The sequence below is a fragment of the Pituophis catenifer genome, unplaced genomic scaffold (genome assembly GCF_029215685.1).
Source record: "Pituophis catenifer annectens isolate HBS135680 unplaced genomic scaffold, rPitCat1.0.hap2 SCAF_4, whole genome shotgun sequence".
In the NCBI taxonomy this organism is placed as follows: domain Eukaryota; kingdom Metazoa; phylum Chordata; class Lepidosauria; order Squamata; family Colubridae; genus Pituophis; species Pituophis catenifer.
The window spans coordinates 73,622,018-73,639,889 of NW_027256884.1; the positions used below are offsets into that span (position 1 = coordinate 73,622,018).

At 40.6% G+C, this 17,872-nt stretch overlaps 1 protein-coding gene across 2 annotated transcripts in view; it reads right to left on the minus strand.

The window, feature by feature from the left end:
• Positions 1-380: 380 nt before the first annotated feature.
• Positions 381-17,872, minus strand: part of PKNOX1 (PBX/knotted 1 homeobox 1) — a 36,874-nt gene continuing 19,382 nt past the window's right edge. The window contains exons 7-14 of one of the 2 annotated variants that reach the window (XM_070943483.1): positions 17,334-17,504; positions 16,951-17,028; positions 14,049-14,148; positions 13,278-13,375; positions 12,471-12,599; positions 3,858-3,934; positions 2,168-2,340; positions 381-1,480 (exon numbers count right to left, since the gene is read on the minus strand). In XM_070943483.1, coding sequence (XP_070799584.1) covers positions 1,269-1,480; positions 2,168-2,340; positions 3,858-3,934; positions 12,471-12,599; positions 13,278-13,375; positions 14,049-14,148; positions 16,951-17,028; positions 17,334-17,504 — 1,038 coding nt within the window. In that variant the 3' untranslated portion in view covers positions 381-1,268. The remainder of the gene's footprint in view (positions 1,481-2,167; positions 2,341-3,857; positions 3,935-12,470; positions 12,600-13,277; positions 13,376-14,048; positions 14,149-16,950; positions 17,029-17,333; positions 17,505-17,872) is intronic. The other variant, XM_070943485.1, reaches the window with a different exon arrangement.

Below are 17,872 nucleotides of genomic sequence, written 5' to 3' on the forward strand. Positions count from 1 at the left end.
TCAGCGATGTCACCACTACTACTAAGACAGCATAGGGGTGGTTTGCTGTTCCTTACATGGTGAATTCTACACTGGAATGTATCACCAGAACAGAGCTACAATCATGGCTTCTTCTGGCTCCTCTATTTCTTTTATTGCCATTCTAACCTCACCTTATTTGCTGAAAAGAAGGAAAGGAAAGGAAAGGAAAGGAAAGGAAAGGAAAGGAAAGGAAAGGAAAGGAAGGGAAGGGAAGGGAAGGGAAGGGAAGGGAAGGGAAAGGAAAGGAAAGGAAAGGAAAGGAAAGGAAAGGAAAGGAAAGGAAAGGAAAGGAAAGGAAAGGAAAGGAAAGGAAAGGAAAGGAAAGGAAAGGAAAGGAAAGGAAAGGAGCCACTGGGCAAATGGATAAAAAAGGGAGAAAATTTGTTGAGAAAAAAGCTGTGGTAGCCATATCAATAGCAAAATTTAAAGGTACAATGAGATCTAGAGTTGTCCACCTAACTCCTCCTGAAGAAATTAAGTTTATAGTAAATGCCATGCATTCTTTAGGAATCACACATTTTCACTTCTTTCCTTCCTTCCTTTCTTTTTTGTATTATGTTGCCCACTTTAGACAGGCAGTTTAGTTTCCTTTTTTAAGGTGCAGAAGCATCTTTCAAATCTACATGGCTAACTTCATAAACAAATCCCATACATTAGTTTGACATGCTTTACATTTACATTAACCACCTTTGTTAAAATGACAGAACTGAAACTGGTTATTTTCAACGAGATAAAAAGTATTTTTAGTTCCTCCATAGCAGTGTAATTTTATATGTTTGAAAATTGCAGATCTATTGCTATAGAATAGCAAGGAACTGAGTAACATAGTAATTGTCTGGTTTGGGCAAGTTTAAATCCATGCTAATGTAAAACTAACTCACATTCCAGGCAGCCACCATTTTACCCCATGTCTGCAACCCCATTATACACATTTTTTCAGCTTGACTCAGCTTTTTGTGTGCGTGAATGAAATAATAACTTTAGGAAAACAAATGGGATGATAATTTTTTAACTTACTAGATTTTCAAAATTAAAACCAAAAAACAACACATTTGAAAGAAGTTGCTGCACCTGCAAAGACACTCTTTAAGCTTACTATGAAATACAAAAAAGTGCACTCTTCTATATCTACATATAAAACATATTAGAAATAAAACTTGTGTAAAACGTTTGCTGTGCAAACTATAAAAAGTCAGTCAGTCAGTCCATTGTCTTTCCTAATATTTTAGGTCAGGTCCTCTTGCTTCCTATTGCAGAGAATCACTGTTATCCAAGACCAGCCCACTGATATTTGTAGTTGAGAGGTCTGTTCCATCATCTTCAGTGCTGTCTACAGATTCATCTTCACTTTGCCCTGCCATCATGACTTGCTGAACAGCCAAAGTAGTACCATCAGATGAAAGCGATTGGAGACTGTCTACATTCATGTTGACGGGAGCTGTAATTGTTACAACAGCTCCTAAAAATGGATAAAAGTACAGGTCCAATTGGAAAAAACAATTAGATATTTTTAAAAACCCACAACTCATTACTGAAATATGCATTTCATCTTATTTTCTAAAATAAACTGGAAAAAAAAGTTTTAGTTTGCCTGCTGTAAATTTAACAATTGGAAATGAATTACAATTGCATGCACCATCTAGTCCATTATTTTCCTCAGTAAGCACTTTAATGACTGTGTTCATTTTGTTTTTAGTCTACTTTGGGCTAAATAAGAATTCTGAATTTTGGAAATGTTAAGGCACTTAAACTAGCATTACAAGATTTGCAACATCTGGAGCAAATACTACATATTAAATGGACATCAATAGTTAAGCTAATATATGAAATCTGTGACATATGGAGTTTTTACTTGTGGAGAAGCCCCATTAAATACCGGAACAGGGATATTTAGCTTCAATCCACTGCTATAAATGTACTTGTCTGATCATGTAAGGGAAAAAAGTTCCACTTTGGCAGATAGTAATCATTCCTATTTTCTATGCTGTTCATGAAAACATATTTAGTAAATTAAACCTATACCAATTCATTATTTCCAGTAGGCTTTATACAGAGAAATTGAATAAATTTACAAACTAGCTCATCAATCAGCAAAGTAAAAAATAAAGTAGTTTTTTAAAGCTAATGAAGTAAAGCATCTGCTTACCATCTGACATAGTAAGTTCATTTGATTGATGCTGAGCTACTCCTGATGCAATGGAGTCTGGCCAGAACCTCTGAACTGGTCGGTTTTGGGCTGTTTTCTTCTTTGTTTTTGGTGTTTCAGAACAGCTGGAATCCAACATTGGCTGGAGAATTCTCCTTCTAGCATTGATAAACCTAAACAAGGGTAAAATGTAAACTTCCAAAGTAACTTTAGAAATCTATGAGCAAACTATCATGTTCCTTTCTGTGGCTATGCTTTGCAGATTCCTCCCCATCCTTAGAGGAGCCTTCTCCTCTAAGAGAAGGGCATCCAGATTGGTAAATTTGGGCAATGTGTTGAAATCCTCCCAGTTGCTTGGGAATCCTCTCACCACGTACCAAAGATCTTTCAAACTGGGTTTCAGCAAACAATCTGAGGAAGGCCACAATCATCCACTTAAGGCATTCTTGTATACAATGCACTTTGAAGCTAACCAGACCTGAGCATGTGTTCTAAAGGGCCTTCAGGCTGGGACTGAGCTGAGGTAATTTGCCAATTTCTTCTCCCAAAATGCCTTTTCAAATTCCCAGTAGATAAATAGGTACCACTTCAGTGGGAAGGTAACAGCATTCTGTGCGCTTTGGCATATAGTCATGCTGACCACATGACTATTGTGGTCCGTCAGCAGCCTGCGGAGCTGGCACTAGAGTCGGACAGTGAGGAGGCTGGGGAGGAACATGGGCCAGTCCTGGAGTCTGGGGAAGGCTCGGACGAGGGCTCTGCGTTGGAGGCAGAGATGGGGCCAGGGCCATCTGGGAATTATGTGCTGACTCCAGAGCCTCCAGAGTCTGATGTCAGCGAGGCAGAGGAACAGGGGAAGCCTGTTCCCAGTGCGTACATGCACAGTGCTGCCAGAAGGCAAAAACAGGTTTTGTTTTGTTTTTTATTTGATTTATATGCCACCCTTCTCCGGAGACTCAGGGCGGCTTACAATGCGTTAAGCAATTGTAAGTTAAGACAAAAGGAGTGACTCAGGAGTAAGGCTTGGAGATGATTGGCCCCTCCCATAAGACATAAAGGAGGAGCAAAGGCACGTGAGCCTTTGCAGGAAGCAACGTTGTTCATGCTGGTTGGTTTAAATTCTGAAACTTCGTTTTGACATTGTGCTCCGTGCAGCCTTGCAAAGTTAATTGCCAATTAGGTCTTTGGCAGCGTGTCAAGGGAGATAAAGGTGGGTGCTTATCAGCCTTATCCCGAAGGACTGTGGCAGACTTCTGTCAGCCTCTTTACAAACTATTTGTGACTCATCACGGGCTGTGAATGAACAGAATTCACAGGAATTGATATAAAAAGAGGGTTTTTGGGACTAATTGTGTGCTTTTTACTGTCTCAGGAAGCCTAGGTCAGAACAATGACCATGGAAGCATCTTCAGACAATGCTGGCTCCCTTGGCTAAGAAATGAAGATCAGCACTGCCCCCTAGAGCCAGATATGACTGGATAGGGGAAACCTTTACCTTTATAGAAATTATGGCGGTGAATTGAGACCCGGGTTAAAATTCAAGTTTCCATTTGATTCCATTTGATTTTGTTAGCTCAACCTACTTCAGAGAGTTCCAGGGGGTAAAATATGATGAGATCTACAATGCACATTACTTTGGGTTTCCCAGAAGGAAGATTAGATAGAACTATAAAATAATTGTTCAACCTACCAGTTGTTAACCTGGAGTAAGGTAAGATTTGTTTGTGCTGCTATCTGTTTTTTCTCATCTTCTGTTGGATATGGATGCTACAGAAAGAAATATTTTCATTATTCTTTTTGAATTAAATTTATTTTTAAATAAATTACAACTTCTTAGTTTTTATTACAACTATTCATGTCCCATTTGTATAACCATCTGTCCAAAGAAGTTTATAAACAATATAGCAATTACAGCTAAGAATACCATACACATTATTTAAAACAAACATGCTAGACATTCAGCTAGAGGGGAGGGGTTGCTGCTGCAAGTCCAGTAAAGGAATCTTTGTGGTGGGGATCAGCTTTTTTACTCTTTTTTTTTCCAGAGATATTTCCCACAAGACTATCAGTGGTAATAAGTTTCAATTTTTCCTTACAGCATAAAAGAAAATTAAAATTGAAAAGAGATTTAATACTCCACAAGCATTTTAGTAGAATTTAACTGTCCATTAATAAAATAAAATATGACCAGCTAAATTAATCTTTCTATAATGCATCCTGCAGTGATTTCAACTGTCTTCTGCGCATGCCCCAAGATGGCGACGCCCGTTTAAATCGCGTCTAGGGATGGGCGGCTCGTGGACTGGCAGGGGTCTTCTGGGGCTGCCATGAACATCGGCAACCCCTTTCCCAGTTGGAGGAGTCTCTCCCCAGCCTGATGAGGGCTTTTTCGCCCTCCGGAACTTCGTGGCTGGGGAGAAGCGAGCGGAAGACGGCGCGGGTGGAAGAACGCCGAGGCTGAACGCCGACAGCCCGGCTGCATCGGCTCAGCCGCTTTTTTTCCTCCCTGCTTGACCGAGGCGGCGGCGGCCAGAGCGTTGGCGGCGGCGGCGGTGATGCCCAGCGAGCTCCCCCCTGACCCTGGACGCCCCTGGGGGTTTCTTTTGGATGTTCCGGGGGCGCTGGGGAACGCTGGGAGCTTGGGTGTGGCCGGCGCCGAGGACGACGCTGTGGTGATGGCGGCTGCTGCGTGGCAACCAGGTTGAGGGCGGTGGTGCTGGAGAGCTGGAGAGTTGTTGGCGTTGGAGGAGAGGAGAAGAACATCAAGCCTTGACATTGAAATGGGGGAGCTGAACCCCATTGTGCTCAGGGGTTGAAGGATACATGGCTGATGTTAAGGGTTGTATGGAAAGACCTGGGATTGGAGAGGCTGGTGGACGGCTCAAGTATTGGGTCGCTATGGATGGCCTCCCCCCCCCTCCCTTTTTTTGGCCCTGTTATCGGCCTATTGGCCAATGTAGACTTTCTTCCCCAGAGCTTGGGACCTGGCTCTGTCTTTCGTCCTGTCTCCTGGCTGTATGGAGGACAAGGCAGTTACGGGAGGATGGATGGAGCCAGCTCCAGACTTCGTTCGCCACGGATGGGACTCATCTTTCCAGGGCCAGGAAGCCCAAACCACCGTGAGAGGGTGGTTTTCGGACTTTTTCTGACTTTTTCCATCTTGCCTTGATTAGGATGGCCAACCACCATGAGAGGGTGGTTGGATAGTTTCCCTCAGCTGGACTGAACGTGAGGACTCCTACCCATTACCGTGAGAGGGTAATGGCGACTCTTCCGATTAACTTAGTCTTGCTTCCTGGACATCTGAAACCATCATTAGAAACCCCTAGGCCATGTCTAGGCCAAACCTGTATTATCACTCTAGTGTTAAAATGTATTCTAGGGCAAAGCTTCTTGTGCTGCGAGATTCCCCCCTCTCGCAGGCCTGGCCCTCTATGTTATCGAGGGCCCACCTTAATGACGGATCTTGGGACCCCGAGAGGTGGCATGTCGCAAAAAGGGGATTGAGGGGTTTTTTAAAGACTTTTTTAAATAGACTTTTAAGGGGTTCTGGGGGTGGGGGAGGTTATGTGGGTTTGGGGGAAAACCCACGGGGGTTGCAGACCAGTCCGGTTGCTATTAATGGTGCCGTAGGGGGTGCGGACTCTGGGGGAAAGGGGACTGTTAGAATGCCCTCTAGTGAGGGCTTCTCTATTAACACGCTGAGTGGGAGGGGCAGGTATGGCGGGAGCAGGGGGCCATATCATGTGGTGGGGGCACGTGCTCGCTATCTTCGAGCGATTGCGTGCCCCGGCCCCCTTAGCTCTTCCCGTTCCCCAGGCTGCTTAGAGTCTCAGCGCCCGAGTCTCCGGCTGATGTTATGTAATGCCAGGTCCGTGGTAAATAAAGCCCCCCTCATTTGTGATCTTATTCAGGAGGGGGGAGCGGACCTGGCAGGAATCACGGAGACCTGGTTGGGCCATGAGGGGGGAGTTCCCCTCATGGAGATGTGCCCATCAGGCTTCCGTGCATTTCATCAGCCGAGAGCTCAGGGCAGGGGCGGGGGGGGTGGCGGTCATTCTAAAAGAAGGTCTTGATCCGAGGGAGACCACTGTACCTCAGATAGCCGGATGTGAGTCCCTTTTTGTGAAGTGGGGTCGTGGGGCGCAGATGGGTCTGTTGATCACGTACCTGGCTCCCTGCCACGTGGCAACGACCCTGCCCGAGCTCCTCAATGTTATAGCCGAGGTGGCGGCTGATACCCCCAGACTTGTGGTCATGGGGGATTTCAACCTGCCATCCATCGGTGAAACATCTGAGGTAGCTCGGGAGTTCATGGCTTCCATGACGGCCATGGACCTGACCCAAGTAATTCACGGCCCTACTCATATGGGGGGACACACTCTGGACTTAGTTTTTATCTCTGGTCAGTGGTTGAGTGGCCTTGATATAGGGGATGTAGATATCGAACCCTTGTCATGGTCTGACCACTCGCTCCTTCGACTTGACTTTCTGACCGCCGTACCCCGTCGCAGGGAGGCGGAACCGACCAGGTGGTTCCGCCCCAGGCGCCTGATGGACCCTGATAGGTTCCAGATGGAGCTTGGGCCATTTCCTGAGACTCTAGCTCATGACTCGGCTGATGACCTGGTGGCCGCCTGGGATAGGGCGGCTGCCGGGGCTTTGGACCGGGTCGTGCCTTTGCGGCCTCTGACCCGGCACCGAACTCACTTAGCTCCTTGGTTTTCCGAGGAGCTGAGGGAGATGAAGCGCCGGAAAAGACGCCTAGAGAGCAGTTGGAGGGCCAGTCGTTCCGAGTCTGACTTGACACTGGTAAGGTCTCATATTAAGACCTACCTAGTGGCGATAAAAGCGGCGAAATCTAGCTATTTTGCCGCTCTTATCGCGTCATCAGATAACCGCCCAGCCACCCTGTTTAGGGTGACCCGCTCCCTCCTCCATCTGGGAGCGCGGGAGGACCCCTTGCAGGGCCGAGCTGAGGATTTTGTACAGTATCTGGATGATAAAATAACTCAGATTCGGGAAGACTTGGCCGCCGACTGGGTTAGTTCAGACGAGATGACTGAGGCAGGCCTTGAGAGTGTTATCTGGGAGGAGTTCGATCCTGTGGCTCCCGAGGACATGGACAGGATCTTGGGACGACTGAACGCAACCACATGTTTATTGGACCCGTGTCCCTCCTGGTTGGTGCTGGCTTCCCGGGAGGTTACACGAGGCTGGCTCCAGGGGATTATTAACGCTTCTTTGAGTGAGGGTGTCCTGCCGGCCGCCTTGAAAGAGGCGGTGGTGAGGCCTCTCCTCAAGAAGCCATCCCTGGATCCGGCTATTTTGGCTAACTATCGTCCAGTCTCCAACCTTCGCTTTATTGCGAAGGTTGTTGAGAGTGTGGTGGCGCGACAGCTTCCCCAGTACCTGGATGAAGCTGTCTATCTGGATCCGCTCCAGTCCGGCTTCAGACCTGGGTACAGCACGGAAACGGCATTGGTCGCGTTGGTGGATGATCTCTGGAGGGCCCGGGATAGGGGTTATTCCTCTATCCTGGTCCTATTAGACCTCTCAGCGGCTTTTGATACCATCGACCATGGTATCATGTTGCGCCGGCTGGAGGGACTGGGAGTGGGGGGCACTGTTTTGCGGTGGTTCTCCTCCTATCTCTCCAACCGGTCGCAATCTGTGTTGACAGGGGGGCAGCGGTCGACCCCAAGGCGCCTTGTTTGTGGGGTGCCGCAAGGGTCGGTCCTCTCGCCCCTCCTGTTCAACATTTATGTGAAGCCGCTGGGTGAGATCATCCGTGGTTTTGGGGTGGAGTTCCATCAGTACGCTGATGACACTCAGCTGTACATTTCCACCCCAGACCATCCCAATGATGCCTTGGAAGTGATGTCCCAGTGCCTGGAGGCCGTGCGGGTCTGGATGGGGAGAAACAGGCTTCGACTCAACCCTTCCAAGACCGAGTGGCTGTGGCTGCCGGCGTCCCAGTATAGCCAGCTGACGCCATCGCTGGTTATTGGGGGCGAATCATTGGCCCCCACAGAGAGGGCCCGCAACTTGGGTGTCGTCCTGGATGCGCGGCTGTCCTTAGAAGGGCATATGACAGCCGTGGCCAGGGGGGCTTTTTGTCAGGTTCGCCTGATACGCCAGTTGCGCCCCTTTCTGGACCGGGACTCCCTACGCACGGTCACTCAAGCACTCGTCACTTCTCGTCTGGACTATTGTAACGCTCTCTACATGGGGCTCCCCTTGGGGTGCACCCGGAGGCTCCAACTGGTGCAGAATGCGGCTGCGCGGGGGATTATGGGAGCGACGGGGCGCTCCCATGTGACTCCTCTCCTGCGCGAGCTGCATTGGCTTCCGGTGGACTTCCGGGTGCGCTTCAAGGTGTTGGTGATCACCTTTAAAGCGCTCCATGGTTTAGGGCCAGGGTACTTACGGGACCGCCTTCTGCCACCAATAGCCTCCCACCGGCCGGTTCGCTCCCACAGAGAGGGCCTCCTCAGGGTGCCGTCGGCCAGACAATGCCGGCTGACGACCCCCAGGAGGAGAGCCTTCTCTGTGGTGGCACCTACCCTATGGAACAATCTACCCCCAGAGATACGAGTGATCTCCGACCTCCGGATTTTTCGTCGGGCCCTAAAAACTCATTTTTTTCAGCTAGCCGGTCTGTCCTGATTTTAGGGTTAGTTTTAAATTTTTTTAAAAAATTTTAATATTTATTTTAATTGACAAGTTTTAAATTATGAGCCAAATTTATAAATTATTTTAACTTTATTTTAACTGTGATGTTTGTATAGATGTTTTTTATCTGGCTGTTCACCGCCCTGAGTCCGAAAGGAGAAGGGCGGTATAGAAATCCGAATAAATGAAAAAAAAAATGAAATGAAATGCCATTTAATTCATTTGTACCTGCTAAGTTCTTTTAATGCCATTAATTACAGGGTGTGATTTATTAAAGTAATACTAATGTGATGACAGTACTCAGATTTCCATTTCCCAGCAATTAAAAGCCTGCTGGTATTAATAGCCAACTTATATTATACTTGATATTTCCAAACTTTTCTAAAATTAGAAATACAAGCTCATAGGACATCTCCTTCCTAAAATGCTTGATATTAGTATTCAAATTATGTTTATGTGCAGATAATCACAAAAGAAAGAGCAAATGTTTCTCTTATTCCATTAGAATTCTCTCATGATCAGCATATTGATTATACTTCACTCCAAATTGATAGTTCTATCAAGCATACAACTTCAAACCCTTGCAAGCAGTCCAGAAAAATTCATGCTTCACAGTATCAAAAGCTGCTAAAGATCTAGGAGGACAAAAATAGTTGTGCCACCTCCATTCACAAGACAACCAAAGGTCATCCATGAGACCAACTAATGAAACTTTTGTCCATACCCAGGTCGGAACTCAAGATTGCCAAGGATCCAAATAATGTGTATCTTCAAAAGCCTTCTGCCACCGCAGTCCCTATTTTCAGTAAACCTTCCTAGGATGATAGTTGTTCAGTTTTGTTTCATTGGATTTTAATAAGTGAGTAATCCAATGCCTCTGCAAGGTCCTCTGGCACCTCCCTTGTCCTCAAAAAGGGTATTGACTACAATCCAGCTCCTAGCTTCAGCTCCCAGTCCTCTCCTTTGCCACTTTAATTATGTGCAAAACACATTGGCAGAGCTCAGATTGCAAAGGATCCTGTTCACTTTATTAGGCTCCACAGGTTCAAAATCTTCCCAGATAAGCTACAAGGCACCATCATTGCCATCTCAGGAGATTCTGTCCATCTAGTTTCTAAATTGGAGTGTATATAAGCAACTGTATATACTATAAATGCTTGGCCAGACAATGGCAACTTAATGCACATTGACTGGGTTTTCCAGCCAATCAGAACACTCTAAATAGTGCAACTGGCCAGCATTCCATGAACAAAATAAGGGCAGGGGAGTAATTATGCTTTGCTGCTTTTATTGATGCAGAGTAAACTCAAATCTGACATATTCACTCCTTGAGGTTTTTTTGTATTGCTACAGGCATTTCTTCATGTGCATCATTTCACAGAACTGCTCAGTAAAGTCAAGGAGATACACAGTGAACTGAATGGAATTGTTGAAAATTTCATTGGAATGGAATAGAAACATCCTCCAGATCACTGGGGAACTCCTCAAGTGCCATCTGGAAATTTGCTAGATCCATCAAATATCTGTGCTAGACCATCTTAACAGATCTCCTCTCCCTATAAAGATTAATCCTACTATCATAAGAAAGTGATTAGTTTATGAGATGGACTGACAGAAAAGTCTCCCACAACTGGATCATGACCCAAATGTTCCATACCAACAAGGTATGGCCCTACATGAGTTAGGCTAGTGATGACTTGGCATCAGTCCATGGTTACTATGGCAGCCATGGACTCCTGAACCACCCAATCCACCCAAGGGAGTGGAAATGAAATCACTCAATATTAAAAGTCTACATGAATCCATAAACTCCTCTGTAGTGAAGTCAAGTAGCTGAATGAGGGATGCTGCCCTGCAACTGTGAGGATAATAGGAGTACTCCCAGCTTCCTGTTTGGTCCCAGTATCATGAGCAAGGCCTCACATCTTTCCTCCTGTGGAACAGAGCCCTCATAACAGCTAAAGCCTTTTGGTATACAAAAATCCCATCACGTCCTCTACCTCAGGTTGGGGCTGATATAAAATACAAAATTCATCTGCATAAAATTCCATGAGAGGGACCTGCTCCCTTTTATGCAGCCCGGTTTTAGGAATAAACGCCTCTCCTTAATTAAATAATGGACAAAGTAGGTTTTATTACAGTCAGGCTTGGCATTTTATAGCATCACATTGAGATGGAGCACTTAATAATCCAGCTACCCATTTCTTGACTGAAGACTGGCAAGCTGGAAGTATGGACTTTTAAAACAAACCTCCAACAAAGAACAATAATACAGATGCAATTCTTTTCTTTCTCTGTTTAGTATTAGATGACCTTATATATTGCACATCAGAAGGGAAGATGATATATGTCGAGAAATGTGCCTTGATAGTGCAATAGAATGATTATTTGTTACAGTAGCATGTGTGTATGTTGCTCAGTCTGTCTAAAACAGATATATCCAATCCATTCTGTTCAAACAAACATTTCCAAGTTACTGTTATAGAAATGGCTACTATGCCAAGTATGTGAAAGTAAAAAGTTGAGGATATACTTTATTATTTTTATTCTACTATGCTGAAAAAAGTTGGAAGTTAACACTTTTTTCTACTGTTCCCATATTTTTCCTTCCCCCCTTTTCCTTCCCCATTAACTTTATTTTGATTTGTATTTTCTATTATGAAAAAAATTCAACATCAACTTACTAGATAGTAGAATTCTGTTTCCATAATACATTTGATGACAAATATCATTTGATTATGGATATAATAGAAGTTGTACAATGCTGTCTCCTTCAATCAAAACCAACAGCACTATGCAGTACCCATGGATTAAATGTTATAATTATATAGACAGAGCATGTATGTAAAATAAAAAAAAACTTGTGGCAACATATATATGATCTTTCAGTTAATGAATAAGCTGATTATGACTATATAAATCACAGGATAAATGTGTGATTCTAAACTAACAATACATGGGCCCCCTTTTGACTATGGAGTACATTTAGTAAAGCAAACCACATAACAATCTTGCTTCTGCATATAGCTAAACTTCATTTTATATGAATTTCTCCCAAGCCCTGAGGAAGTGTTTAGACTGACAGAAATTTAAATATAGCTCTCAAAAGACTACTGATTGAAGGAGCACATGATTTTTTAAAAAAATTCCTCATTCAAATGAAATAACAACAGAAAATCACAAGTTTATATGAGAGCACTTACTGAAAATCAGATTCATCTTTAACAAATCAATTTAACTTTTTTTCAAGAGGAACCATAGAAATAGACTGTAAAAGTATTGTCCTTCATGAAATTGGGGCAGGAGAAAATAGCCAAGAAAACAAAGAAACGGATCATTGAATAAATCAATACAGAATTCTCACTCAAAGTACAAATGATCAAGCTTATATTATTGACTACTATGTGAAGTCCTAACAAAAGATAGATGGAGTAATTACAGCAGTGATGTGTGCACCATTGGAAGATCTGAAGGAGCAAGCTGGGGACACTTCCTTCTGGAGAAAATGTATGGTCATGAAGACTCAGTCCAATTTGATGGCACATATCCAATTAAAAAAAGAGCTAAAATTATAATCACTAAGAAACTTTTTTTAAAAGTGTTTTTAATCACCGAGATAAATTCTTACCCCTATATGCTGGAAAAGCCAAGATCTCATCACGTTTGTAGCATGTTTTGGAAGAACGCCTCTTTTATTCTTTGATGATCCATCATCTTGATGCAAGATGCTTAAATCTTGGTTTAATTGTAACTGGAGCTACACAATAGCAGAACTTTATTAAAACACCATAAACATCATCAAAAAGTCTTAATATGTTGCAAGAATAATTAAAAAGCACAGCTTTTGTATTAAAAATAGAAGGAGCGCTATACATGTACTATTTCAGATTGTATGCAAAAAACTATGTCAGTGCTGAGTTCTTAACTGAACATGTGGAAAACTATCAAATTGTGAGAAAGAGTTCTAACCCTATGCTCATTAGATGTTTTCTATGCACAGGGAATTTTACTGGAATTTTATTTTATGGGAACATTCAAGCAAAGTATTCACAAACTGCATATTAAAATGGATGAATATGGATTGTCTGTAACTCTCAGGAGTATTTATCCCTTTTATATTTATGAGAGAAAATCAGGGACACTGTAATGTGAGAAACAACATACTCAGTCAGGGGCAAAGATGTTGTCCCTCTGATGTATGAGTATTCAAAATTCTGTTTGTGCCCTCTGAGACCTCTCTGACTATGAATACTGAAAATTAAATGCAGTTCCTGCCACTCATTTTATGGATGGTATAGGAAGATGCTTTTTCACTCTCCCCCCATTTGACTTATTAAAAGTATGTAAATTCATTATATAGACAACCTGTTCCACATCTTATTAAAATCCTGGCTTCTTCTACTTTAAACCACTCTATGAAATGAGTTGAACAAACCTGTGAATTCTGGATCCTGATTGTTCCAGGTGACAGTGCTTGTGTTACTACTTGTCCTTGAGGTGTGACCACTGTTACTGGCTGATATACTGTGCCACCTTAAAAGTGTGCAGCAATCAAGAAAATAAGAAAACAAGAGATAAAAGGTTAATTGATGCTTAGTTATTGTTAAATATAGTATGAAGCTGTGGTGAAAACATAAAACTATTTTTAAAATGCAAAAGTGAATATTTTTGTTGATTCCATAGACTGCTTTACCTTTATGGAAGCAGAAATTCAGTTAAGAGTGCCCCCAAGGTCCAAAAAGTCAAGATGGCAGTCTCAATAGTGCAACTGAAGCCCTGCTCCTTTGCATATATATGTAATGTCAATGCATAAACAAAAGAGTCAGGGCTTTAATAGTGCTAACAAAAACTGCATTTTTATTTCTTTAACCTCTGTTGTGCATGTGACTAAGAATGTTTTTACTATATTTGATATTATTAGGCAATTTAGTTATTGTGAATATTTTTAATTACTCAAATATATTTGTTTTGCCTTCATTTTCTTTTCATTATTTCCTAATAAGGGTAAGACTAGACAAATTGCTCTTTGAAGAGTAAAACTATTGTTTAAAATGCTGTTTCATTCATCTCAAGATAAATAGATAGTATGTATTAAAAATAACTTTTATAGTATTTTTTCTCTTTAGAAACTATTAAAAAACCAGAAGAACACATATATCCACACATTTAGATAAAATGCAACGTTTAAATGTTTAGTGTTTCTTACCTGCAACCGTTGCCATAGTTACATTTCCCTGCTGTAGTGCTGATGCAGGTACCACAATCCCTTGGGGACTTAGTGTACCTGTGATGGCACTTTGAATTTGCTAGAAACAATAACAAGAAGAATTACATAGCTTTATATTTATGAATGTTCCCATGATTTCTGTTAAATTATTTCAAATCAGAGAGAGATTTGAAAAAAATATGATATTGACAAGTATGATTTAAAAAATATGTTATGAAAACAATTTCAATGAAAGGAAAAATAAGAAAGAAATTATAATTTGACAATATGTATATGTTGATTCTAAAATGTTAGCTTTCTTTCTAATATTGAAACATTCATAGAATAGTTTAAGCAATCATAAGAATGTGGAATTATAATGAAACCACACCATAGTTCCTATACCACTCAATACTATTCCTAACATAGTGAAAGCTTGAATTTGTATATCAAATTGCTAGAAATAATGGGATGAATATTTGGAAATAGCTATTGGTACTTAACCTTGATTTTTTTTTTTTAAAAAAAAAAGAAAGAATAAATAAATTGTACAGATTTTCAATCTTAAAGATCTCCTGAGCATCTTAAACCTACGCAGCAAAGATGATTTTTTTAAATATTTTGCTAAAAGTTCAGATTTAAAATATTTACCTAAATTAGTAAATCATCAAACAAATACAATCTGATATATGAAATACAAGAATGCAATTTAATAAGTTGACATGAGCTTGACATGAAATGTTAAATGAAATTCAATGAAGAAATATTAATTTTCTAAAAACATATATTATTTTTAGACTATTCATAATTAACTTAATTTTTCTTCTGTAAGTGATAAATATATGTTTCCAATGGATTTCTAGGAGAGTTCTTACAGTAATGAAGATGAATACTATAAACTATTTAAAGGATTTATTTTTTCATAGTACTTATACTATTCCAATCTCAAACATGTCTGGGCAATATACAATATCCCCACCTCCATCCCCCCAAATAAAATAATAATAATAATAATAATAATAATAATAATAATAATAATAATAAAACTAAATGCAAATCAATATTAAAAACAAACCACCAAAAAGCAAGGATCAAACGAAGATAGTTGGCGTCAGTCATGCAGCTGAGGTTAAAAACATGTTGAAATAAAACTTTTTAAATTTGGTTATGGAATTTTAGGAAAGTGAGAGATGCTTGGACCTTGGGGGGAAATGTATCCCCAAAAGTAGGGGCTCTTTCAGAGAAGGCCTGTAATAACTACAAGAATGGTGAGAACTTTTAGGTCAGCTCTTGAGGACCAGACTGAATGGGCAGAAATAGTTTTGCAAGATATTGTCCAATATATCCTGGCACCGCACTGTTAAAAGTTTTTTACATTTAACACCAGCATTTTGGATTGGCCCTGACAGTCTACTCATAAACAATATAGTGACTTTAGTCGAGATATAATAATGGGGAAGGGTTACAGCAGAATGCCCATTAAATCCAAATGAGATTTTATGCATGTGTTGTTGACCTGTGCATAAATGGTAAACACATGGGCAGAAATATTATCATGCAGAGATTTATTTTCTATTGTATTTTATCTCCAATAAACTCTGATCCAATATATGAAGAATTTACTTTGGCAGACCTCACTCTGAAATGTAAATACAGGTAGTCCTCAACTTACAACCACAACTGAGCCTAAAATGTATGTTGTTAAGTGAGTTTTGCCCCATTTTACTATCTTTCTTGCCACTGTTGTTAAGTGAATCACTGCAGTTTTTAAGTTAGTAACCTGGTTGTTAAGTTAATATGGCTTCCCCATACACTTTGTTTGTCAGGTTGCAAAAGGTGATCACATGACCTTGGCACACAGCAACAGTCATAAATATGAACCAGTTGCCAAGCATCTGAATTTTGATCACATGATCATGAGGATGCTGCAAAGGTCGTAACTCTAAAAAATGGTCATAAATCACATTTTTCAGTGCCATTGTAACTTTGGATGGGCACCAAATGAATTGTTGTAAGTTGAGGACTGTATTGGTGCCCATATTACTTAGGTTTAAACAAATAGTAAATTACATAACTATCTGAACTGGGGGGGGATCACATAACTTTCATTAGTATTATAAAAATTTAATTGCCAATTGGGACACATTTTTCAATAATTATACTATTATATAGCAAAATAAAGGTCCATAGGTCAATGATGGACATTTATAAGCCATATTGTTTCAGGTTAGCTTTTCATGCCTTCAGTTAATGCAGTGGTGGTTGATCTTTTGATCGCCAGTGCTTTGCCTTGCCTTGCTTAATATACTTTGGTGGCTAAAATAGATTTTTAAATTTTCTTTTATTGGATTTACAGAGGAAGTTCGGAGTTTTGGTTTTTGTTTAATTATGTGAAGCCATAAGTTTTAATTTTAGAATTTCTCATTGTTTGTCATCTTAACAGGGCAGAAAATAATGCAATTGATTTTTAATAACTGTAGTAAGTGATTCTTGGATGTGCAAAAAGAGGGTAACAATCTGCTTCCAGGTTGACTTAGTCTAATATTTGCAGCACATTTTCTTAAATTCCTCTCCCAACATAAGACAGCCAGGAAAGGAGATATTTCATGAATAAAATGTGAGATGAATGATTCCTGCTTATTTATATTTTTCAACTAGTCTCTTTTGCACATGGTTTCTTGTGCTTAGATTTAGTTACTAAATCAGAAGAACTTTATGCTCTGAAGTCTTGTGTATATGACGGAGAGCTATCAAGAACTTTCTTTCTGTACTGAGAACTCCCCTATTATGGGTAGGGCCATTATTTACAATGAGATGAACAAAGCCAACCCAAAACTTAGGCCAAGGAAACAGTGCCAAAGAAGTGTAATGATAATTGTGTCAATTTTGCTCTACTGCTCACATTTTCTGGTGACTCTTTCCATGAAGACAGCTGCTCCAGCAAATCCAAGCTATCTTTATCATGTTTAAAGTTGCTGGACTGCAGACAAAGAGTTGACAAATTATAGTCATTCTTTAAGAATTACAATTACATGTACCGGATTACTAAGAACTGCACAAGGGAAACCTGGTATCTTTAATAACATCACAAAGAATCAAACATTGCTAATTGGCAAGTCATAGATCTTCTTTTTTAAAACTGCATTGTTATGCATTTAATCAAATTATTAAGACAGCATATTATAAGATTTTTAAAAAGCTTCTTTTATCTAATCTGATTTTTTTGGGAATATGGTACATTACAAAGCAATAAAGAAAATATACTTGATTTATCATGAAAGTTACCTGGGGTTGTACTGGTGAATAAGGACTCCCAGATTCCCCACTTAGCAGAGTTTCACTGTTCATTTTAGTCTTTAGACATGCAATATAACGACTACAAAAATCTTTACAGAGCTCATTAACTTTTTCTAGCTCAAGCAGATGAATTCGTAGAACCTGAATTGCTTTTACCATCTGAAGATAAACAAACAGAATTTTAAAACAACATACAAAAATGTCTGCATTTCGTTTACATTTATTTACAATACTGTATTTATATCTGGTCTCCCTGACAGAGTTTACAATAAAGTTCAGTGACTATAATTTACAACCATTAAAATGAAATAAGTTATTAAATACACAGAATAAAGTAACAAAACAATAATAGTAGTAATAATAATAATAAAGTATCTGTTTAATGAAACAAGGCTTTCCCTAATGTTAAAAGTGGATAGAACAAAACCTGCTGGTAAACAGATTCACTATAATTATTTATATTCTTGTCTTTCAGTATATTATTATTATTATTATTTATTCAATTTATATACCGCCCTTCTCCTAGT